Genomic DNA, 24,129 nt, shown 5'->3' with positions numbered 1-24,129 from the left:
AACAATGGAAAAATGGAACAACAAAACGTAAGAAAATTAAGAAAGAAAACATAAATCTGAAATGTATTTTAATTTATGTTATATATTTATGTTCATGAAGTTCATGTTCATCTCAAAGTGAGGTGCAACAGGGGTCCTTGAGGGGTCCTTGAGTTTAACCGCTTTTAACCCACTAGATCTTCAGGACTTCAGGACATAGGACTAGGTTTTCAAACCTAGTCCTATGTTGCGCTGATAAGAGCAATGGTCACCGAAGTATGGTCATTTGAAGTGTTAAACACTGCTATAACACTGCTGCGAAGCAGTGATGCACTTGCAGCACCCAGGTCAACTGTCATACCTGTACGACCTTGCGTTTGGGAGGTAGGGAGACTTCCTGGTTGCACCTAGGGATGAGTACCGTTCACCTTTGAATCGATATGGTACGGTACTCTGTACCTGGGAATCGGTACGGTACCTTTTTCGGTACCGTTTCCGGTATTTTTTGTTTTATTTCATCATTATTATTATTGACCTTTGATTGATTGATTGAATACTTTATTAGCAGTTTGCAAAAAAAGGACAGGAAAGTACAGTTCAATACAAGGTCTGCTAGAGGATTATACACAAGAAAGCGCTATAGCTTGTTTCCATTGGGGTCCTTTGTCATTAAATGTTTCGATGAATTGAGTACAGACAGATATACAATACTATGCAAAAACATAATATAAACGAGTACGGTAGTAATCAAAAATGAAAATATGTACAGTAAACAGTAAACTTCTTCTGTATTTTACACACCGTAATAAGTTATTGAGGCCGTCTAAGACAGTGGTTCAGACATTTTCATGTCAAGGACTGCAAAATAAAATATGTATTTGGCCCCCATCTGAAAATATTTTGTGCCAGGGACCCCCATACAAAAAATATTCAATAGGTTTCATTTTACATATTGTAACATGCACAGGTTTTAATATACGTATTGTGCTTTGCCAGATACAGTGATTAACATATTGTCCTATAATTTACTGATTGATTGTATATTGATTGATATTTTTGAATAGAAGAAAATGGGGCTTAATATGTTAATGTACAGTATATGTTGTAATAATAATCAATCTACAAAGTAACTTGTAACTACAGTTTTCAAATAATTGCAGTGGAGTAACAAGTACAATATTTGCCTCTGAGATGTAGTGGAGAAGAAGTAAAAGTACTAAAATGTTACTTGTACAGTACCTGAGTAAATATACTTAGTAACACTGGTGAGTTGTTTGCCTTGTTGCAGCCAGCAAAGCTATCAAGCACACTGAAAACACACACAGAAAATGCACACACAAACACGCATGCACTAACATGCACTCCAACACACATACACTGAGTTACAGACTCCGGGAAGAGCTCTAAATGTTTAGGCTGTGATGATATCAAATATCGTTGACATTTCTTTGAGTTATTCCCTGGGTGGCACCAGTTTGTGTTTGCAATCACTCAAAACCTTTTTTTTTGGTAAGACTAAATTCTTCCTCAAAGTGAACAGTGCCCTCTATATGTAAACGAATGTAAAACACCCTGTTCAAACACAAATAATGTTTAGAATTATGAATGAAGAAGGACTGACATTTGTCCTCTGGGAACATGTTTATTTATATCTCATGAATGAAAGGCAGAAATGTGAGTCAGATATCATGCTTATGCAGCTCTCCCAAAATATAACTAAAGTAACAAACAAACAAACAAAATTAGGCATACTCAACCAAAATCTTATATCAACTAATTAAATGAGGAACAGTTTAAATGAGGAACAGTTTAAACACTAATCCAAAGCCATAATTTTATGTTTTCCGTCTGTCGGGTGGAAACCTCATCATGTCCAAAACTGTTACTTTTCAGGATTCAAAAATAGCAAAAGTAGCAGATATACAAGCTCAAAACACGTTGCTTCGTGCCGTGTTTCGATCTACTACTTTTGTGTGACACGTAGTATGATTAAGTAGGGCATTCATTTACAGAAAAACCCCAAAAGTTAAAACGGGACCGTACCTATGTTCCCCGGGTTCTATGTTCCCCGGGTCCTATGTTCCCCGTTTCCTAGGGAGAGCGGGGAATATAGGACCTAACCTAAACCTAACCCTAACCATAACCTTAGTGGGGAACATAGAACCCGGGGAACATAGGTACTGTATGACCCCGTTAAAACATGGAGATAAGAGGTTTCTGCCCGACAGCAACCATGTCCTTTTCCCCTTTATTTACAGCTATTTCCAGGGACTTCATGCAGTGAGGAGGCAGAGACAAACTCACACTGTCACCTGTGTCACCGAGCAGGGCACACACATCTTCAGCTACACACTCATCGACTCAGGAGAGCAGCTAAGTTACTGTTTTCAGTGGTGTAAAGTAACTAAGTACATTTACTCAAGTACTGTAGGCCTAGTTAAGTGCAATGTTTGAGGTACTTTTACTTTACTTTTTGAAATGTTTTCTTCTACTATGCTAGTAGAAGTTTTACTGTATTGATGCCAATACTTTTGTGTTTTACTCAAATACATTTTTGAATACAGGCCTTTTACTTCTAAGAGTATTTCTAAATTGTGGTATTGCTACTTTTACTTACTGTAAGTAAAACAAGTACTTCAGCATCACTGTATGGGTCAGCTGATTTCAAAGTCTCCACTTGTGTTTTAGAATACACTTGGAATGTTGTGAAAAGCTATAGGAAATTAACTGTATTCACACATACAGTACTATAAGAAAGTTCACGAACCAACAGTTCGGGGCAGTACCTGTAACTTTTCCCCATTTTGCCCAACCAGGCTCATAGAGACACACAGACTCTAAAATGTATATAATCCCAGTGTGTGTAGTTTAGTGACACTTATGGTCACAAAACAAGAAGTCTGTCTCTGATTTCATGTGTTGTTTAAAAAAAACGTGTGACATAAGAAATAGTTTACAGTAGTATTACCATAAGAGTGTGTGTGTGTGTGTGTGTGTGTGTGTGTGTGTGTGTGTGTGTGTGTGTGTGTGTGTGTGTGCGTGTGTGTGTGTGTGTGTGTGCGTGTGCGTGTGTGATCCCAGCATTCTGAAAACAAACATGCATCATTATATTGTCACTGTCGGGCAGAAACCTTGCATGTCATTTTTGTTTTTTCATGAATTAATGCTCTGTTTTATACTTTGACACATGAGAGTGTCACACACAACTAGTCAAAATAGCTGTTGTGCATTTGTAAATCAACTATTTTTGTCCTTTGACAGTTTTCACCTATAATGACATTCCCAATTCCCGATTGTATAAATATTTAACCAATGAAAAGTGTTCAAAAGAGCTTGTGACTACACTGAATCCATTGGAACACAGGTTATCTTTTCCCCATTTCCTGAAAAATAAATGTTTTGGACGTACAAGGCTTCCGCCCGACAGCGACGATGTACAATAAGACACTACGTGGTACAGAATGGATGTAATCTGATATTTACGTGCAGTGGAGGCTGGAAGAGATGGAGTCTAGAGCTGCCTGGTCTGGAGACGATCTGTGAGTTCATAATATCTCCCCCACCCCAAACCCCACACCTACAGTAAAGAAGTCCACTTCCTCCATCATGCTCACTCCTCAGCTGACGACGACGACGACGAGCTGAAAACACAGAGAAAACAATGTAACATGACACTGCTGTGAAACGACAAAGTGGTGATTGGGGCGATTTCTGTCAATCTAAAATTGGGGTGGCAACTGGGGTGGCAGGGACTATGTATGTGTGTGCATACTTGATCATGTAGTAGGTCCTCTGACTGGATGAGAACATTTTAATTTGGAGGATAGATTAATACTGTATTTGTAAAAAGTCTATGAATTTTTTCTTTATTGTTTATGTATAATTTTCAACTTGTATTATATTGAATAAAAACTATTATCTGTGATTCATATTTTTCAATGTGGATTGCAGCAACAATTACGCATTAGATAAGGGCAGGGTTTGCATTGGTGATTTGGAAAGCGGTTGCACAATTTAATGACGTCACGTCGCTTAACACCTGCACTACAGGTCACCGAATGGACAATTGGTATGCATCAAGGCTCATTCCTATGTTAATCCTATGTTAATTAAAGCTGGTGTGACAACCGGCAGTCGGCAGCCTTTGTTAACTTTGTTGAGGTGTGAATTTAAGGTTGTTTTAAATCTATGCATCTGCGTGCGCGTGCTCCTGCTCAAAATAGTGCTTGCACGGCATGTTAGCCCGTCCCATGACCAACGCAACCCTGGATAAGGGCTAATCAAGGTTTTTTTTATCCAAGTTTTTTTTTTGTGTAAAATACACATTCATTCCTCCTGAAATTAAGTCAGTATGGGATCTATGGAAACGTAAAGTTAAATATCTGTTGTACAGCACGTTTTGGAGCAAAATCCAAAGCAGCAGAAGAAAATGGAGGTTTTAACTGATGACAAATATTGAGCTGCTCAATTCCATGTCAATTCAACCTTTATATGTAACAGGCTAAAGCTATTAAAAACACTTAAAATAAATGGGTAGTGGGCAAATAAAAACAGGATAAAGTACTAAAGCACATAAAGATAAAATAAATATGCATTTACATTTTTACAATTAAAAACATGTTGCTTAAATTACCAGTCCATAAATAAGTAAATACTGTATGTCCATAATGTGCAAGGGATTTCAGTGGTCATCGCCATGCCAGCTTGTGATGGACATTTTGATCAATATTTTATTTTTGTTACGGACAAACAAAATAACTGGTCGATAATTATACCAGAAACACAAATGTATAGCCCTAAAAACTATACACGAATCCACAGAGCGCTTCCCTGTAGGTATGGCACCGCCCCCTTTAGGTAGGCCGCCATTACTGCGGTGTCAATATCAGTCAGCTGCTACTACGCTGATATTGACACCGCAGTAATGGCGGCGCTACCTAAAGGGGGCGGCGCCATACCTACAGGGAAGCGCTCTGTGGATTCGTGTATAGGCTAGTATTTCCGCATAAACAGTGAGCCACTTGACCACATTTTATATATGCACACACACACACGCACGCACGCACGCACACACGCACACACCTCACAATGAAACACATTTGTCACGTGAGGGGGCTAATTCAAGAAGGTGAGAACAGAAGGCTAGGGCACCATGGGATTTTCTGCTCTGGGCCCCAACAGTCTCATTTTGGGCATGAGATCTACAGTATTTAGCCACTGTCAAAATGGTGGAAATTTCAGTTCCTTAGTTTATTTATTTTTCTCAGTTCTCTGTCTGCTGGAAATGTTTAGTCAAATGGTTTGTCCTCAAGTGTCTTTCCAAGTTCCCTTTCTTCACCATCAGGTTGCTTCCCACAGACCCTGAAAACAGCAGTCACCGCACCACTCTTAAAAAAAAAAAATAACTTAGACACGGCACTGTTAAATAATTATAGGTGTCATATCAATCACGTAAAATAATTTAAAAAGCTGTATTTCAACAACTGAACAGCTTCTTCACTGATATCTTACAGTCGACCACAGCAGCACTGAGAGTGCTCTAGTCAAAGATTTCAATGACATCCACATAAATACAGACAGTGGGACTTTCCAGCACAGTTTGAATCATATTTAGAGAACATAGACTATTTTGTATCTATCACTAACTACACATCTGCGCGGACAAAAATCACATGCAGAGTTCCGCAAGGATCCATTCTAGGGCCCCTACTGTTCAATATCTACATGATCCCACTAGCTCAGATTATGGAAAACAACAAAATAAGCTACCATAGTTATGCAGACGATAAACAAATCTATACCATTATCACTAGAGGACTATGGTCCAATACAAATTGAGTAAATGCATAGAACAAATCAACAATTGGATGTGCCATAATTTTCTTCAATTAAACAAAGGCAAAACTGAAATAATATTTCACAATTAACTAATTCAACAAGGTTAGAACAGAAGGGCCCCATGGGACTTTCTGCTCTGGGCCCCAACAGTCTCATTTTGGGCATGAGATCTATTTAGCCACTGCCTTTTCATCTTATAGATCGCTAATTAAAATAATGCAAAGAGAATAAGTCAATAGATTAATATGAATTTAAAAACGATACATTATTAAAAATGTGTTATGCACATCAAACAATAATACAAATATGATTTATGGGACTTCCTGATAATCGCACTTGACTTGATCTTCTTACAAAAATGGTTGAAATTTCAGTTCCTTAGTTTAATTATTTTTCTCAGTTCTCTGTCTGCTGGAAATATTTAGTCAAATGGTTTGTCCGTAAGTGTCTTTCCAAGTTCCCTTTATTCACCATCAGGTTGCTTCCCACAGACCCTGAAAACAGCAGTCATCGCGCCACTCTTGAAAAAATAATAACTTTGGAGCCAAGGAGGACAGCGCACAACTCCAATCGGTAATGTTAAAAACCTCTATAGCCACCTTTGTATGGTACACCAATACATATGGCTGAGATTTACTACTGTAGTTTCAAGATATGTGGTTTCCGTTAAGGTGAACAAGTATTATTTAGATTATTATTTATTTCATTTTCTGACCACACCTCATACACTCCATTAAGTCTTTCAAAATATTTTTTTTCTCTCAAAAAGAAATGAAAGCCTGTTTTTCAGGGAATTGAGGCAGCTGTTAGCAAACATTACTTCTAGCTGTCTGTCTTGTCTTGCGTCCTCACCTGATGCAAACATGTAGGCTACGGGTACCAATATGACAAATCTCCTGCAACATATTAATGAGCATGTCATCCCGACACTTTACCAGTCACCAAAATCATTCAAACAAATTCTTGAAAATAATATTTAGGATAAATATGTACACATTTTAACCAAAATAAAAAATGTGCCACGGACATGCACAAGTCTTGCCACGGACACGTTTGTCCGTGTACAGGCATGTTGATGATCCCATATTAGCTATTCAACACCTATTTAAACAAAACAAACTTTAAAGTCTCACACGGTCTTTAAAGGTGGTGTAAGTGATCATTTTGTTCAAATAAGTGTCAAATAGCTCTATATTAAAATAGTAATCATTACTGTATAGTGTCAGTGACAGGGGCCTCCCCGTCTCTACAGCTCATTAATAAACAATTCAGGTTGGGATAACAATTCCATCCAATTGGAGAACTCATATAGCACTCAGAACTCATAATGCAGGATAAAAGTGAAAAAGGAAGTGATAAAAGAGAGACAATTTGAACTGGAACCCTAAAATTGAAGCTGATAAATGGGTTCTCCCTCCTCATTGGATGAAATTGGTGTCCCACCTAAAAATCTATTTTCTGTTGCTAGTGTCTAAAGCAGTTATTACTGTCACTGCTTTTTAACAAAAAACATTGTTTTAACCAAATAATATAAATTAGACCACCTTTAATACCAACTTATTAGTTATCATTAGTTTTGATCTGTTTTTGAATTGATTTTAGAAAAGAGGCTTACAATGTAAAAAAAAATTGCCAAAGAAAAAAGGTCTAAATTTGATATTTTCTATTACTATATTTCCATATGAATTGGTGCTCCTATAAACATGAATACAATGTTGAATGAAAGTGCTGTTGGTTGTGTTAAATTAGATTTATTGTGGTGAATGATTCAGCAGTTCAGACACCAAGGTGTCCTGTGTGTGTGTGTGTGTGTGTGTGTGTGTGTGTGTGTGTGTGTGTGTGTGTGTGTGTGTGTGTGTGTGTGTGTGTGTGTGTGTGTGTGTGTGTGTGTGTGTGTTACTCAAACATACTATGACATCATTGCTTTCCAAGTAACACGGGTTGTGGGCGGGGACAGGAGGTTGTGGGAGTGGACAGAAAGTATAAAATCCAGTGCTTCAATGCTCAGTTTGTCACATCACATCTGAACAGCAACAAGGCTCACACACTGCAGCTCACACTGCTTTGGTTCTTCAAGGTGAGAGACTATCTTTTATTTACCACCACCTACTTTCCACCAGCCGTACAGTTTTTCAAGAATATCCTCATTATTATTGTAGGGCTTAAGTGGTTAACATTGCAACTTGGCTTAGAGATAAATATCTTGGGGAAAAAAAGATCAAACTTGAATAATAAAACCAAATAAAAAAATTAAAATAAAACCAACAGTGCACACTGTTGTTCTTGGAAAAACTCCAGATGTTGTGTTACTGTATGTGTGTTTGTTTGTTTGGGTGTGTAGGTAACAGGAGCCATGGTGAAGCGTGTGGCAGTCATTCTCTCTGGATGTGGAGTGTACGATGGCACTGAGGTCCACGAGGCCTCCGCTGTTCTGGTGCACCTGAGCCGTGCCGGAGCCAAGGTACTGTGGCTCCTCAATAACTACTCAGCCTCCATCCATGGGCTGGCTCATTTCAGAGTTTTCACAGACATGGTCAAAGGTGGTATAAGTGATATTTTTGGGTTAAAACAAAACGTTTCTTGTTAAGAAAAAGTGTTCAGTAACAGGGTCTCTGTCTCTCCTGTCTTTCCAGCTCTTTAATAAACAAACATGTTCAGGTCAGGATAACAATTTCATGTAATCAGGAGAGAACTCACACAAGATACAGAACAAACAAGTGAAACTGGAAGTGATGAGACAAACAAATGAGCAGACAAATTTGGAACTGGAACACAAGCTTTTAAATTATCTTTGTGGGGTTCTCTCTCCTGATTTGACGAAATGTGTAACCCAAATGGAAATGTTATTTTTCTGTTCACTAAAGAACCTGTTAGGCCTACTGAACAAACCATAGCACTGGTTACAGAATATAGAGCTTCAACATTTTAATGATTTTTTTTTTGTTTAAACCAAAAAAACAGGGAAAACTGTTAACCAAAAGAATATCTCTTACTGCAAGGGTTCCCAAATTTTTCAGGCCGGGACCCCCCAAAATAATCTGGGGGCGTCAGTTTGGGAACCACTGTCTTACAGCACCTTTAAGTACCTCTGTTAATTGAATATGAATGAACGTTGCAGGTGCAGATGTTTGCTCCTAACATCAATCAGATGCATGTTGTGAACCACTGTGAAGGAACCCCCACAGAGGAGAAACGCAACGTGCTACAGGAAAGCGCTCGTATCGCCCGTGGCGATGTGTCGGACCTGGACAAAATAGACGTTGAAGCTTTTGATGCTGTCATCATCCCAGGTGAGACCGTCTCAATTACCCTAACAGTGGCTCTCAAAGTGAGGCCCGGGGACCCCCAGGGGTCTTTCAGGGGGTTACAGGGGGTCCTCAGCAAAATGAGTAACAGTTTAACAATTTTAACAAAATGTTTTACTTCGGCTATTACCAAGGTAAACAATTTGGAGTTCTTTGACCACTGGTTAACACGCTGCTTCTGTGTGATGTTGCACAGGGGGATTTGGTGTGGCTAAGAACCTGAGTGACTGGGCAGTGAAAGGGAAGGATTACACCATCCAACCCCAAGTGGAGAAGCTCATCCAGGCTTTCCACAAAGCAGGAAAGCCCCAGGGCATGTGCTGCATCTCCCCTGTCCTCGCTGCCAAAGCTCTGCCCGGATGTGAGCTCACCGTGGGACAAGACAAGCAGTGTGAACGGTCTGTACTCTCTAAACCTTTTCCATTTCAAGGACCCTCAGTTTGGTATTCATTATTAGATCACTGACCCCCATATCTCTGACAGTGTACAAATGTACACATTTTGTACACTGTCACATACTGTACAGACCTCGCTAAGGGTCCAACTGGGTAATAGCTGGGTAACCTAGCCATCAATCATCATGCTGGGGACCCCTTGGTTACTAGTACTAAACCGTTACTATTCATGATATTGAAAAAGAAGAAGCTGTGTTCCAATGGATCCAGTATAGTTAGTCACAAGCTCTTGTTCATACTATTGGTTCAATATTTAAAAATCCCACAGGCAGAACTAAGCACTTTCCATTTTTTTCTAAACTACTACAAGCTCACAAAGCATCACAACACGACGTGTTTTTGCAGATTAGTAATCGATTCCTATTTTGGGCATGTCATTAGGCAAAAATATGTAATTATTTTTTCAAAACCTTTCCAAAATAGTGAATATAGTAGCTCTATGACGTGTTGTGAGCTTGTACAGTAGATCAGCTATTTTCACAATTTGTGCACAACACTGTTGCGTGACAAAGTGTAAAATAGTCAATGGTTAATTGATTCATTTATATAAAAAAGCTTCGATTATATGTATGTAGACTAGACTATATATGATTAACTGAAAAACGTATCAATAGAATAATCACTAAGAAGATAATCATTACTTGCAGCACTAGTTCTAACCCAACCTGCCCTTGTTTGCCCCCCCCCTCAGATGGCCCCATGCGCAGACAGCCAGCGTGCTGAAGGAGATGGGCTGCAAACACGTGAATACAAACGTGGACCAAGCGCACGTGGACGTGAAAAACAAGCTGGTGACGTGCAGCGCCTTCATGTGCAACGCTCCCATTCACGAGGTGTTTGACGGGGTGGGGGTCATGGTCACAGAGCTGCTGAAGCTGGCTTAGCAAGAGTACAAATACATCATGGTACATCATACATCATCGCGGAATCATTCTATTTCATAACATGTTCCATTTCTTAATTGTAACCGGTTCAATAATAAAAGTTGTATTGCTCCATTGCAATAACAATGTGTTTCTTTTAAATTGAACAATAATTATCATTGGTCTACAGCACAACCATGTTCCTATAATATACAGTTTTGGAACACAGCAATGTGTGCTGGGATTTAGCAAGGTCACTGGTATTTGCTAAAGGGCAGTTGGCTTTCAAACATTTGAAGCTCTCTCGTCATGGGCTCAGTCCTATAGGCCACAGGATCTCTCTGTAAATTGTGTAATTATATAATGGGTAACACTTTACTTGAGCAGACAAATTCATAGGCTGCTTTTCCAGTGATTTTTAAACCAAGCAGATGCAACCTGTGGCACCAACCTGCTCAGGGAGAAGTCTTTGAGGTGATGTCAGGGGGATTCAGGGGTCAAACTAGTGACCTTCTTGGTTCACGGATGTCTGATTTACCTCCCTGAGCCAACAAGGGGTAATATTTTACTCACCAATGGCATGCAGTGATGGAAGAAGTAAAGATCCTCTTTTAAAATGTTTACTTGAGTAAAAGTACAAAAGTGTTGGCATCAAAACATACAGTACCAAAGTAAAACACTTTCTCAGAAATACCAGCTCTGCTCAGTCAATATAGGACACGTTAATGGGCTAGTGAATCTGCTATTGTTGAATAGTCAAATAATAATCAAAGTAATAGTACCTAAAAATTATTTAAACAGTACTTACTCACCAATGGCATGAACTGGTTTGTTGATGTAGTCATGGTAACCTCTGAATGTCTGGTAGCTTTTGTGACCCAGGGTTCATCCCTTCGTGAAGAAAAAGACCAACAAAATGAGTTCCCATGGCTTGACTTTTTACATTGTTTGGGAGGTGTATGTTGACATGATGATGTTCAGCAGCAAAAAACACCCACAAAAGGATTACAAAAGCTGCAAAAGGAGAAAATGTAAATATCCAAAAATAAACGTCATGCAACAACGTAGTGCAAGCACCAATGGTTTCTTCATTTAGGTTTTGGTAGCAAGAGCTTCTTCAGAACATAGTGTAATGTGATGCAAACCACTACTACTCCAGAGTGGAGGACATACAGGTGCAATCAATCAACAATCATTAAGTCAATTAATAGAGAGTCATGAACATTGACAAACAGCAAGGCCTCTTACAGTGCCAACCACAGAATAGACATTATAAACAATCAATCAGTCACACAGACAATCATTGTCACTCAGAGACATAAAGATTGACCATCAGAGACATATGAAACAAGAATAACAAACAAGTATTATGTGACCACCAAACACTCTAAATGGAATCTACATCACATAATTACTGGAGGAACACCTTAAAGGAGCACCCATTTTCCGCATATGTTAATATAATTGGTCCCCACTAATACTCATTATAAGATGCCACCATTTCTGTCTACTCCCTCTCTGTCTCAGAGGAGGCCTGTGGACAGTTTTCAGTTTCGTTGTACATATTCATATAGTGGGTTTGTATAGATTAGTTAATTAAGCCTTGTCTTCTATGAAGAGCAGCATGGTGCCACTAAACAAAAGCGATTGTAAATGTTGGATGGTAATAAAACTGAATCTATATTTATGTTACTGTATGTATGTCAGTATGTGACACAATAAGCTTTACATGCTTTTTGGTAACTGAATGATTTGAAAGAAGGTAAAAGGAAAACAGAAATTCAATCATTATTCCTTGGAATGCACGATTAATCAGTCATCATACTGTAGGTATCGGCAACATCTGCCTTAAAAATGGTATTGAACTGATATCAATGTATCAGTTTTAGTCGTTATTTTATAATATTCATGTTTGAATGTGAAGCTGAAAAAGCCTTTTGTTATGAAGGCTGCAGATTCAATCAGTGTTTTCGGGGGAAGTTCTCAAAAGGGTCAACAATTGGAAGAATATTAAGTACAGTAGAAACACTACATTTAAGTTGTAGGAACCGATATGTGCATCAGTAAGTTTAATAAATCAGCTAATAAGAATGCACCCAGAATCACAGTTACTGTATAACAGGTGTAACGTAAACCCTACTGGAAACTTGTATTGTAATATTGGGATCAATTGATTTGACCATGCAATTAATCGGTTATCGATATCAGCCAAAATGTCTATATTGTGCAGCTGTAATTATTCACCTAACAATTTTTTGTTTTTATAAAGTCAAATCATTTGGAATCACAGGACAAAGAGTGCTTTGGCTCAATCAATACAATATATAATTATAATAATACAATACAATCTTTATTGTAAAACTAATCTTTATTCAAAACTAATCTTGATTTAACATTTAACAGTTTACAATTTAGGCATTTAGCATATTCTATCACGTGTTACGCTGTTCAATTATAGTCTACTCTAAAAGAAGGTGATACTGATATTATATTATATATTGTCACTGTCAATGGGAAACCTTGTACAGTAGTATACTAGTATTATGTCCAAAACAGTTTGGCTACTTTTCAGGAAATGGAAGGAGAAAAAAAACAATTCCAATTGATCCAATATAGTTATTATGTAATCACAAGCTGTTGTTAATACTTTTCATTGGTTAAATATGTGTGAAACCCACAGACAGACAAATCTAGAGATACAAGGTTTCTGCCTGACAGCAATGATATTCTAGTATATGAATGAAGGTGATGTTCAGTTTCTCAGTTTCACCTGTATGGGGTGCGCGCAGGTGGGGATGTAACGAATCACAAAGCCACAGCGCCTCCTCTGGGACATGTTGGGATCACTGGCGTGGACCAGGAGTCCATCATGGACCTGTCAAAACAACTACAAATGCAATTTTTGTGCGACAGCGTTGTACTACAAAGTGTTACATTTAGAGGAAGCCATAAATGTCCAGGGGTTGGAAATATGGCCAAAAGGGGCAGGGGAGCAGACCATGACACTGATCATGACAATTGAGCCTTTATGCAGGGGACTTACAGACATCTTTCCAGCCAGTAGGGGGCAGAGTACAGCCTTCTGTGTCTCCACTAGCTCCTCTGGGATCTCCTGGTTGACTGACAGCATGTTACCAGGGCGGGTTGCCAGGTGATGGGGCAACATCCCAGAATGATGGCTGCCTGTAGGAGCACCACCAACATAGTGAAAACATTCATTTTGTTTTTGTGCGATCGCGTGATTTGCAGCTTCTTTGCTTCACTATAGGACTCAAATGGTGACTCCTAGGTTAGAGGAGAACCCCTCTAGTGGAAACACTAAAAACACACGACAGGCTTCAGAAGACGTCTTTGGCGGTCTGGCCTTTTGATTTACAAACGTCAAAAGATGTCCTTGACAGGGAATGAGTTATAGTCAGTTTTATCACGTCTACTAAATGGAAACCAGCCAATCTGAATCAATGGAATGGGACTAGCTGTTTTAGAATGTGTCTTTATCCACAGTGATTCCCTGACTGTATGTCAGGAAGTGCTACTGTGCTCTTTTTTATGTAATGTAATAAAATCAATCAATCAATCAATCAATCAATTAATCAGTATTTCCTTTAAGGCAATGATTCCTAACCTGAGATTTGGGTGTCAAAGATCAAGGGGTGGGGTGAGGCGTTGGATGGGTTTTGTGGGCGTGAGGCCTTGTCTGCTTGGAGGTAGTCCAAAGTTTTAAACATGTTGCACAAAATCATGGGCGTGTGGGGGCTCAAAGCTTTTGTCCAATGTAAAAAGCGGAGGCTCCAATAAAAAAACTTTTGGAGCTCTAGAGTACAGCATTGCCCAGGTTGGAAAGTACGTACTCAGGTACTTTTACTTTACATTTCCGTATTTCTTTAATTTATACTCCACTACATCTCAGAGGCAAATATTGTACTTTAATACTTCAATTTGAATACAGTACTTTTGTCAAACATACAGTACTTTTGTCAAACCCATAATTATTTTCAGTGCCACATATACTCAACTGTGGTCCCATTTCGGGCCCACAGCTTGGTACTAGGTAATAGCATAGGAACAGAAGATATGTAGTACCTGGGATGACCAGTAGGGCACCGTTCTCTTGCAGTGAGTCATCTAAAGCTAGCCATACTGACAGAACCGGTCCTCCATCGATGCCCCAATACCTGTGATCACAAATCAATATCTGTGATCACAAATCAATAAATGTGATCACAAATCAATACATGTGATCACAAATTAATACATGTGATCACAAATCAATACCAAACCATAATGAATTATACCTATTACTTACAGACTTACAGACATACTCATTAAGTATTGACCCCCTGCTACCATTTGATCAATAAAGCATAAGGCCGTTTACCAGCCTTTTGGTTTCATAATTACATGAAACAAAAGCATAGACAGACGGACAGACGGACAGACAGACAGACTAGATGTTTCAACCTCATGTCTTTCATGTCTTGATCCCAGGCCACATAAGAAAGTCCATCCTCCTTGATGCTCTCATCTGCTCTACCTTCCTTGTTGTCCGTAGCCATGGGGATGATGTCATTAGCCGGCTGCTTGCCCGTGGCTTTTTTAGGGAGTGTTTTTTGGGGGTATTTGCAGATGAAGCGGGACTCCAACAAGATGACATCAGGGCCCAGGACGGCAGTCACCACTTCCAGGACACGGGGATGTCTGGCCAGCCCGTTGACCCACTCATACTGCATGTGGACATTGTGAAGACTGTACTGGGTGTGTTCCTCACCTGTGAGTGGGTCAAGAATATTGGCTACCCTACGTTAACACGCCTTTAATCACTTAAAGGGATATTTCACTTTCAAATAAAATAAACATTTAAAAAATATATTAAAAATAAAAGAAAAAAGTAATGAAAGAATCACGCCCCCCTCACGCATTAGAGTGTCCTACTGATGTGTGAGGGGGCCGTGATTTTGCCATAACTTTTTTCATTTTTTTAAAAATATTTATTTTTAATGTTTATTTTATTTGAAAGTGAAATATCCCTTTAAGCCCTATATCAGTGCTAAAACACGTCCCTGGTTCTGGTGTCTGATATTGTCCTTCTAAAGCGTGATGGGGCTGTGCTTTTTTTTTCTTCTCTTTTTTACGTTTTTGAGAATCTTTATTTTTTTGAATCAATGACTCTAACATGGTTAGAATGGAGTTTGATGTTCAATGGGTTTATACAGGACAAGGGTGTGTCTGTTAAATTGAATATCAAATATCTAGATATTGAATATACCCCTTTCTGGGGTGCATGCATACGAAAGCCAGAGTAGTTTAACCACTTAAACCCTCAATGATTAGTAAACTTGACCTTTGGCTCTGTACTTGGTCTGCTCCTTTTCCCCTCTACACCAAATCTCTTAGCTGAAAATTTGCCTGAAATTGCCAATCTACAAGCTCGTGCTTGTAAATCAGGCGAATGTTTCCCCCAGGATAGGGATGCTGGGGTTCAAGTGGTTAATGTGCAATGCCCCTTTATTTGGTTAATGAATAATAGACATAATAATAATCTATTAATCTATTAAAAAAACATACCCAGCTCTCTCTCCAGCTGTGAGAAGGCATACCTGGCCTCTCTCAGCTCTGTGTGGCTCAGTATGGGCAGGGAGGAGAGGTAACCCTGCTTCATGTAGGTGTCCTGGATCTGCTCTGGAGATGTTGTGTTGGGATTCCTCTCTGGAGATGCTGTGCTGCTCATGGTTTGGTCCACTGTGCTCTCTCTGCTCTCTGCCCACTTCGTCCACAGTCCATTTTATAACCTGGAGACTGTTTCAAACAGAGAACAAAGGGGCACTGTCTGAGGGAGAGGCAGCGGAGGCATGTTTTTTTTTCTCTCTCTCACTTCCTCGTAGCAAAACAGTCCATGGAGGGAGAGAGGGAGAATAAAGATGACTCTCCATTCTGTGAAACCTCTGTCCTTAATCTTGTTTTTTCCATCTGGATTTCAAGACTCATTTAGAGTTGTTTATGCAGTCATAAGGGCTCCGCCCCGTTGTGGAAGGTAACTAAGCACATTTTAGAACTTTCCAGTAATATTATTATTATGATGGGACAATAGACCATATTCACACGGCGGCCATGTTTCTATGAAGTCAATGAAAGTAGCCACCCCGGGTGGCAGCACTTTCAATGTTAAATTCCAATATGGCCGCCGTGTGAATATGGTCTATGGCGTTTGCATAGCAATGCCTGCATATGTAGAGTTCTAGCGCCATCCCGTGGGCGTTCCTATATTTTAATGCCAATACTTTTGTAGTTTACTCAAGTAACATTTTGAATATAGGACTTTTTCTTATAACAGAGTATTTCTAAATCATGGTATTGCTACTTTTACTTAAAGCGGAACTAATACTATAATAGTATATACAACAACAACAAAAAAAATGTTTTAATGATAAAATGTAATTTTCTCCAATCAGTATGGTAGAGTATATTAATACAATATAACTTATACAATTGGGGTGGTTATTTTGTCTCCCTGCTCTTCTATTGAGACATTTAGATTGTGTCAAAGGTCATGTCTCACCTACACACAGGCACTGACACAGATTTTGACCTGATGGTCAAGATTCAATTTACCCCCTGAGCAAGCAGGCAGGCTCTATTAGCTCAATGGTTACAATTTCAGCACTTGCACAGGAAACCGGGTTCAAATTCGGGGTAAAAGAGGAAATTTACAGGAATAATGTGTAACACTGTGTCTTTCAAAATTGGCCCGAAAAAACACAGGAGACCAAAAGGCGAGTTCATGTAATTTTCCCATCTCTTTTGTACATAATAGTGTTGGTATGTGTTGATGATAATGTATTAGTGTGTTAATTTTGTATGCTATGTTGATGAATTGACATACATAGGACCACAATGGAAACAAGTCCCCAGGACTTTTTTGTGTTATCCTTTTAGCTTTAATGTCTTACTGTACCACATGCTGATTACATTTTTGACTAATAAAGTATTCAATCAATCAATCAAAAATATCGTGCAACATTAAGCAAACATCTGAGTACTTCTTCCACCACTAGACTTCAGTGACTGCTCCTTTCATATAGTGTTAACAGGTTAACCACTTAAACCTTCTATACTTAGTAAAACAGCGTTGCACTGTACTTGGTGAACTATTTTTTCCCTCTGCACCAAATCTCTTTGCCAAAATGTGCCGATCAGTTATTTTGGAGCAAAAGTTTTCCCCGGAATATGTAGGTATGGGGGTGAACAGTATTAACATAACTGTAAATTACAATAAGTAGAACATGCTGGTTAGCCAGCTGTTCAGTGTTCATAACATTAATATTAAAAAAAATATGAAAAAAAAAGTCTTTGTATTTTAAAACCATCTGACCACTTAAGGAAGTGGGCCGCGAACGGGGGTCCTGATCCAGAAAAGTTTAGAAAGAACTCACAACTGAAAATGGAAAAGCCATGACGTTTAGCAGGAAGCCCCAGTGGTGGAAGAAGTACTCTGATTTTTCTTCAAGAAAGAATTTGGATACCACAATGTAGAAAAACTCTGGTACTGTAAGTATATTGTATTGTAACTAAGTAAAATATTCATTATGCAGAATGTCAAGTTTTTCAAAAATTTTTTTTCAAAATCGTTCAAACATAGCAGATCTTCTACAAATAGCCGAAGTATAAAATAGGGCATAACTGTTTAATGTATGTTTTGTAATAATAACATAAATCTGCAAAGTAACAATTACGTTTTCAAATAATTGTAGTGTTGTAAAAAGTACAATATTTGCCTTAGGCCCCTGCATGCTACCAAATGAGGTGATCACCCTCTCACCTAAAAGGTGATAGGGTGATCACCTCATTTGGTAGCATGCAGGGGCCTTACGAGGTAAGAGGTCAAATCCAGTCCACTTGTTCTAATTGAGGTCAAATCCAGTCGACTTGTTCCAAATTTCTAAACTCAAAAAACCAAACAGTAACAGTGTAGAAAAATGTTTTAGGTGTCATTTTCTAACTAAATTGAGGATGCTCATTCATTTGGTGATACTTTTGAGATCACAAGTATTCGGTGGGCCATTCATCCACCTACGATTGGGGGGGGGGGGGGGGAGAGGAAGAGAGAGAGAAAGAGAGAGAGAGATAAGAGAGAAGAGAAAGAGATAGAGATAGAGAAAGAGAAAGAGAAAGAGAAAGAGAAAGAGAAAGAGAAAGAGAAAGAGAAAGAAAAGATTAGAAAGAGATTTGTCATTTGTCAGGGGAGACAACTTGACATCATGATAATGGGGGGTGGCTGTTTTGACGCACACTGTTAACAGCCACTGTGTTTTAGCCTTTAGTGGAATAGTCTTCGTAGGTCTTCGTAGTCTTCGCCACAATGTCATTGGCCATGACATCATGACATTATTTGTTTTTTTATGTAAATGTTTGTTGGAAGTTGACTTTTTGAGTTTGATTTTTTGTACTGCTGCTATCCTGAACCCTCATAAAATAAATATTGTATCTCAATGGAATTATTTCACCTGTAAGTGAACTATTTTTATTTTTAAGAAAACTGCAATATTTCTACTGTCCACAGAGGGTCACCATAGGACAGAGAAACACAGGCCTAGTGAGCTGTTATTTACCTTCCTGCCCACAGAAGCTAAACTTGAGCAATGTTTGGCTATTTCTTGAGCAGCTCAAGAACATTGTAATGTTTAGTATTTTGTTTAAGAAATAAGTAGTTATGTGTCATCTACAGTTTGTTGTGAAAAGCAAGTGATGTTGCACTTCTTTGTAAACGGCATTCTATTTTATTTTAATTACACATGCATACAAACATACTGTAGTAGTCAATCTAGAAGTAGTCATCTTTTTTTTTAATAACGTGAACATTTTAAATATCCACCAGTGCATTTGGCAATATTTGCTACACTTGGGGTGTAAAGTTAACAGATGGAAGTTAAATGAAAAGATCAAGTGGCTTTAAAGGGGAAAAACAGACGAATGAGGTACCACGGTGCTTTTCAGCAAGAGGTGACCTCACTACCATGGAGCTATTCATAGGAGAACAGGAAAATCCTGAGTGTTACTTTGACTGTGAACTCCTGAAAATGAACCTATAAATCTTGTGCATGGGTGATGAAAATGAACAGATTGCGAATGAATTCGAGCCACCGTTCGAGCTAAAGGTTTTGAAAGATTATGATACACAACTTTCACAGGACCTATGGCATAATATGAGGTACTGTAGAGACCTTTGGTTCTGTCATTGTAATCTACTGCTCTACAGTACTCTTGTTGTGCCATCACTTTTGAATGAATATTGAAGCACTGTATCATATTGTACATTATGCATAATATACAGTACACACTTTGTATAAGTATGGGGATGTGATATACTGTAGATCAATGAGTATGTACAGTATGTTATGTGTCTATGAAATGGCTGTTCTCGTACCACATAATTTCAACGTCCAGTTCTGTCTGGTGACCTCTGTTTCACAACAGCACCGCTCTGTGCTCTTATTCTGTCTCTGTCCACTGACAGTAATCTCTCTTAAAGGACCATGCCAGTGTCTATACATGTCATTGTCCATTGTCAACATCAGCCAAATTGTTTAAATAAACCTCAACCAATGTATTAAAAACATTTTTGGAATATCATGTTTTGTTCAAAGACCAGGTTCTCATGCAATTGCAACAGTGATAGAGTGAACGGTGCTGATTTTTTTTGTTTGTTGACCATATCAAAAATAATTGCACAATACAAATTCAAAAATACAAATAGGAATAAAATAAAACAATATTGCATAAAATAAAAACTCAATAAAATCTAAAACATTTACAGTGCAGGTGTTCTGCTGTACACCAAAAGTAAAACCTTCCCTTCTTTGCCAACATTATATTTCAAAGAAACAGGACATTCTGAATGCATACTTTTACTTTTGGTACTTTAAGTATATTTTGTATAATTATGCCAATACGTTACATTTTCAATACATGACTTTTAACAGAGTAAAATTGAGGTGTATTATTTACTTCTTCCACCATTGGTAAAATAAAGATTAGTGTCAATTTAACTCTGAGAGTGAACAAATCTAACCAAATGGAGTTACAAATGTTTAAATTAACACTGATGACTCTCTTTCCCTCCCTCTTTCCCTCTCTCTCTCTCCCACCAAGGCCATTAATTAATTTTGATTGGCTATTAAGGTGGCGTGGGAAGTGCTGCTGGAAAATATATTCAATCAGAGGCCTCATGGGTAATATGCTGTGTGTGTGTGTGTGTGTGTGTGTGTGTGTGTGTGTGTGTGTGTGTGTGTGTGTGTGTGTGTGTGTGTGTGTGTGTGTGTGTGTGTGTGTGTGTGTGTTAAAGTGTTTTTTTGTTAAAGTGTATGTGTTAAGGTGTGGTCGCTGACTGATGAACACAAAGGTTATCACAAGGTCACCACCTCACGCGCTAGGTGTGTGTGTGTGTGTGTGTGTGTCTGTGTGTGTCTGTGTGTGTGTGTGTGTGTGTGTGTGTGTGTGTGTGTGTGTGTGTGTGTGTGTGTGTGTGTGTGTGTGTGTGTGTGTGTGTGTGTGTGTGTGTGTGCATGCTTGTTTGTGCGTGTGCGTGCGTGTGTGTTGTACTGAAAAGGAGGAAGTCTAATTAGAGTGTTAATTAAGAGCCCAACGACTTATTGAATAAATCCTCTACTCATTAGCAAGCTGCTTCAGCATTGTGTCTCATTCTCACATGTTCTCTCACTCTTTCTCAGTTTCTTTCCATCGTGTCGTTCTTCCTCTCATCCTACTCTCTCCTTCCCTCCATTTCACTCTTCCACTTTGAATCGCTGTATTAGCCACATGAACCCTAATGTCCTTATTCTGGGGCGAACATTAGGAAAATATAAGATTTAAAGATAGTGCAGAAGACAACTTCTGATATTTAAATACTAAGTTACGAAGTTTTGAAAAGGTGACTACTGGTAGCAGAATGGAACTGCACAGTGATGACATCACGAGTAGAGGAAGCTGCTAGAGATGTGTGCTATGAAGTATAATATTGGACTTTAATTGTACTTTGTAAATGTCTAGCATTCAAAAACAGATATATTTTCAATTCTCTGGAAGCCTGTCTACCATAAAAGGTTGAATTAAATGTATATTGAGGAATCGAGGATACAATTATATTTGTTTATAGGGAGTTTAGGTGAGTTTACCGACTCACAAAACTGCTCAACTGAATGTTGGGGGTGGGGCAGATTTAGGTGTTCAAATACCCCTTTCCATCATTTATAAAACATATTTATTGTTTTATTCAAATTATTTGAACTGGAAGCACACAATACCTTCATATCGTTGCCGTTTGGTGGAAACCTTGTATGCCCAATGCGAAATGTAAAACAAATGCCAATCTACAAGCTCACAACGCCTTGCAGCGCAATTTTCACTACTTTTGTGTGACATACTTGTGTGAAGTATGGCATTAATTTACAAAAAAGAAGAAACAGTTGAAATATGGAAATACAAGGTTTCTGCCCGACAGCAACGATGTGTTCAGGGTTAAAAATCTGCTCTGAGCCAATCAAATGAAGCTATAAGAAACGGTCCTGCAGGAAACAGGTGTGCCACCTTCTGGAAAGGGGAACTACATTATGCACATAGCCTAATTCTGTCTACTGTGTCTGTGGACAGTCCAGAAGCCCTACCAGTGACATCATTGGTAGGCAGGTTTGGTAATTTCAAGTAAGATTGCAAACTTTTATTTGCATTATTATTAGCAATGGCTTCTATTTCCAATAGGGCCTGGTTGCAGAATGAGCAAGTGACCTTGTCTGCTGGAAACGGCTGCAGCCAGACGCTTCTCTCTATTTCAGCATGCTAACATTCCAGGAGGAGAAAGGCTGTAGTTTCAATTAGCTTGGAATCCCTATTGATGATGTCATTGGTAGACCTGTGTCTGAGCTGTCCATAGCCCACCAATGAGACACAGAGTGAGTAGACAGAAATGAGCATTAGTGAGGACCAAGTATACGAAGATACGTTTGAAATTGGGCGAAGTGCTCCAGGATACAATGTAGGATGGCAAGCTAAGTTTGCAAAATATTAAGAGTTTCCATCTTATGATTGAGAAGTCTGTGAGCTCCATAATTGGTCCTTCCTCAAAGTCAAACTGACGTGCTAAAGCAGTGCTTCCCAAACCATAAACCTTTTCAGCTCAAGACCCAAAAGAGAAATGTTGTGTCTTCACAGAGAACACACATTTACGACTATTTTAACTTTTTTGTTTTGAAAAAAAAAGAAAACATTTTATTTATTTATTTTATGTTTTGTGCTATTGGTGGACATGTCTGGGAAAATTCCAGAACTATAACATTTTAATATTTGAAAAGTTTTAGAAAAGGCAGTTTAAAACTTGTGTGACACCATCGTACGACAAAGTATAACTTAAGGAATGTTCAGGCCTTGAGACCGGCAAACATATCGCACAACGCAGCTTTAAAGGTTTAATGACATTCACTTTTACACCACATTCAAAGTCTTTGTCCTGGTCCTTCAAAAGTGAAAATTCCATTCCAGTGATCAATGGCAGGTGTTTTTCTCTCACATTTCTAAAGCCTTTTCAACTGCAATGAAAAAAGAAATCTTTGCCTGCGGGTGTCGCTGGTGAGGTATTTTGGCTGTCAATCATCGCCTCTGCTCCGCCCCCCCCCAAAGGAAAGGATAGGGGAGGGGAGGGGCGAGGAGGAGAGTGGGCGGGATTAATCGACAGTGACCTCACTGTCGAAGGGCCAAGCTCAGATTACTTTTCAGCCTAATTATTCAGAAAACCCCAGACCACAGAAAATCCACTGAATGTTCTAAGTTCAGGTTTTTTGGGTGTAATTGAGGTCATACAACCCCAAATAAAACATTGAAAATAAAAAAAGTGAAAATGAATGTCATGATACCTTTAAACATCCACCATTATACATTCATCAGAAAATACTTAGTCAGCAATTATATGGATCCAGTAAATGAGCATGTGGTGCATTGACTATATTTAAGTCTTAACAAAGAACACAGGATATTTAAATATATAAAGAACTGACACCTAAATTTGACTACATTTGAATGTAAAATAAATAAATGCTTTTTATGTTTTTTATTCGTAAATTAATGCCCTACTTCGTCATACTACAGTCACACAAAAGTATAGCAAAAATTGCAGATCAACAATCTCTCAACGCAATCTGCTATTTCCCGACCCTATTGTTGGGGAGGCCATAGAACCTATGCTTTATTGTTGGGGAGGCCATGGCTGAAGTAGGCCGTCTGGTAATCAAAAGGTCACCGCATTGCAAGGCGTTGTGAGCTCGTAGATCGGTATTTTTTTTGGCCCGCAACAATGTCCTACAACAAAATATAAAAGAAGGCTTTTGTTCCCACCAGCTGATAAGTCCAATAAAAAAGAAACGGCGCAAAGAGCTATCTGATCATGGGGCCGATGGGTTGATACTGTATCTCTCTCTCTTCCTCTATCTTTCCCTCTTCTTTCTATTCCTCTGTGTCTTCCTTGCTGTCAGGCAGAAACCTGGTATCTCCATATTTCACGTATTTTTTCCCCCCAGTAAAGGAATGCCCTATCCCGTCATTCTACACTGTCACACAAACATAGCAAAAATAGCCGATCCACAAGCTTTCGCATTGTGGGCTTGTAGATCGGATATTTTCGCCATTTTTTAAAGTGAAAAAAAAAGT

At 38.8% G+C, this 24,129-nt stretch overlaps 2 protein-coding genes across 2 annotated transcripts in view; one reads left to right on the top strand and one right to left on the bottom strand.

Moving 5' to 3' along the window:
- LOC308076418 (uncharacterized protein) overlaps window positions 1-16,226 on the bottom strand; it is a 218,203-nt gene extending 201,977 nt beyond the window's left edge. The window contains exon 1 of the mRNA XM_080416651.1: window positions 16,006-16,226. Within this exon, the coding sequence (XP_080272777.1) occupies window positions 16,006-16,168 (163 nt within the window). The 5' untranslated portion in view covers window positions 16,169-16,226. The remainder of the gene's footprint in view (window positions 1-16,005) is intronic.
- On the top strand, window positions 7,823-10,575 carry LOC308076070 (glutamine amidotransferase-like class 1 domain-containing protein 3, mitochondrial). Its single transcript, XM_080416178.1, has 5 exons — window positions 7,823-7,894; window positions 8,159-8,278; window positions 8,936-9,107; window positions 9,319-9,520; window positions 10,269-10,575. The coding sequence occupies exons 2-5, from the start codon at window positions 8,171-8,173 to the stop codon at window positions 10,459-10,461; spliced, it is 675 nt and encodes a 224-aa protein (XP_080272304.1). The 5' UTR covers window positions 7,823-7,894; window positions 8,159-8,170; the 3' UTR covers window positions 10,462-10,575.
- Window positions 16,227-24,129: the final 7,903 nt, after the last annotated feature.

This window comes from Gymnoscopelus braueri (assembly GCF_963280865.1).
Source record: "Gymnoscopelus braueri genome assembly, chromosome: 20".
NCBI classification, from domain to species: domain Eukaryota; kingdom Metazoa; phylum Chordata; class Actinopteri; order Myctophiformes; family Myctophidae; genus Gymnoscopelus; species Gymnoscopelus braueri.
The sequence above is the reverse complement of the archived record's forward strand: the minus strand, read 5'-3'. Positions and strand labels throughout refer to the sequence as shown.

Bases quoted from the DNA above. Each gene is read 5' to 3' on its own strand.
- LOC308076070 (XM_080416178.1), top strand. From the start codon at position 8,171: ATGGTGAAGCGTGTGGCAGTCATTCTCTCTGGATGTGGAGTGTACGAT. The intron at 9,108-9,318 runs GTGAGACCGTCT...GATGTTGCACAG, and splicing joins TGATGCTGTCATCATCCCAG to GGGGATTTGGTGTGGCTAAG. The intron at 9,521-10,268 runs GTCTGTACTCTC...CCCCCCCCTCAG, and splicing joins CAAGACAAGCAGTGTGAACG to ATGGCCCCATGCGCAGACAG.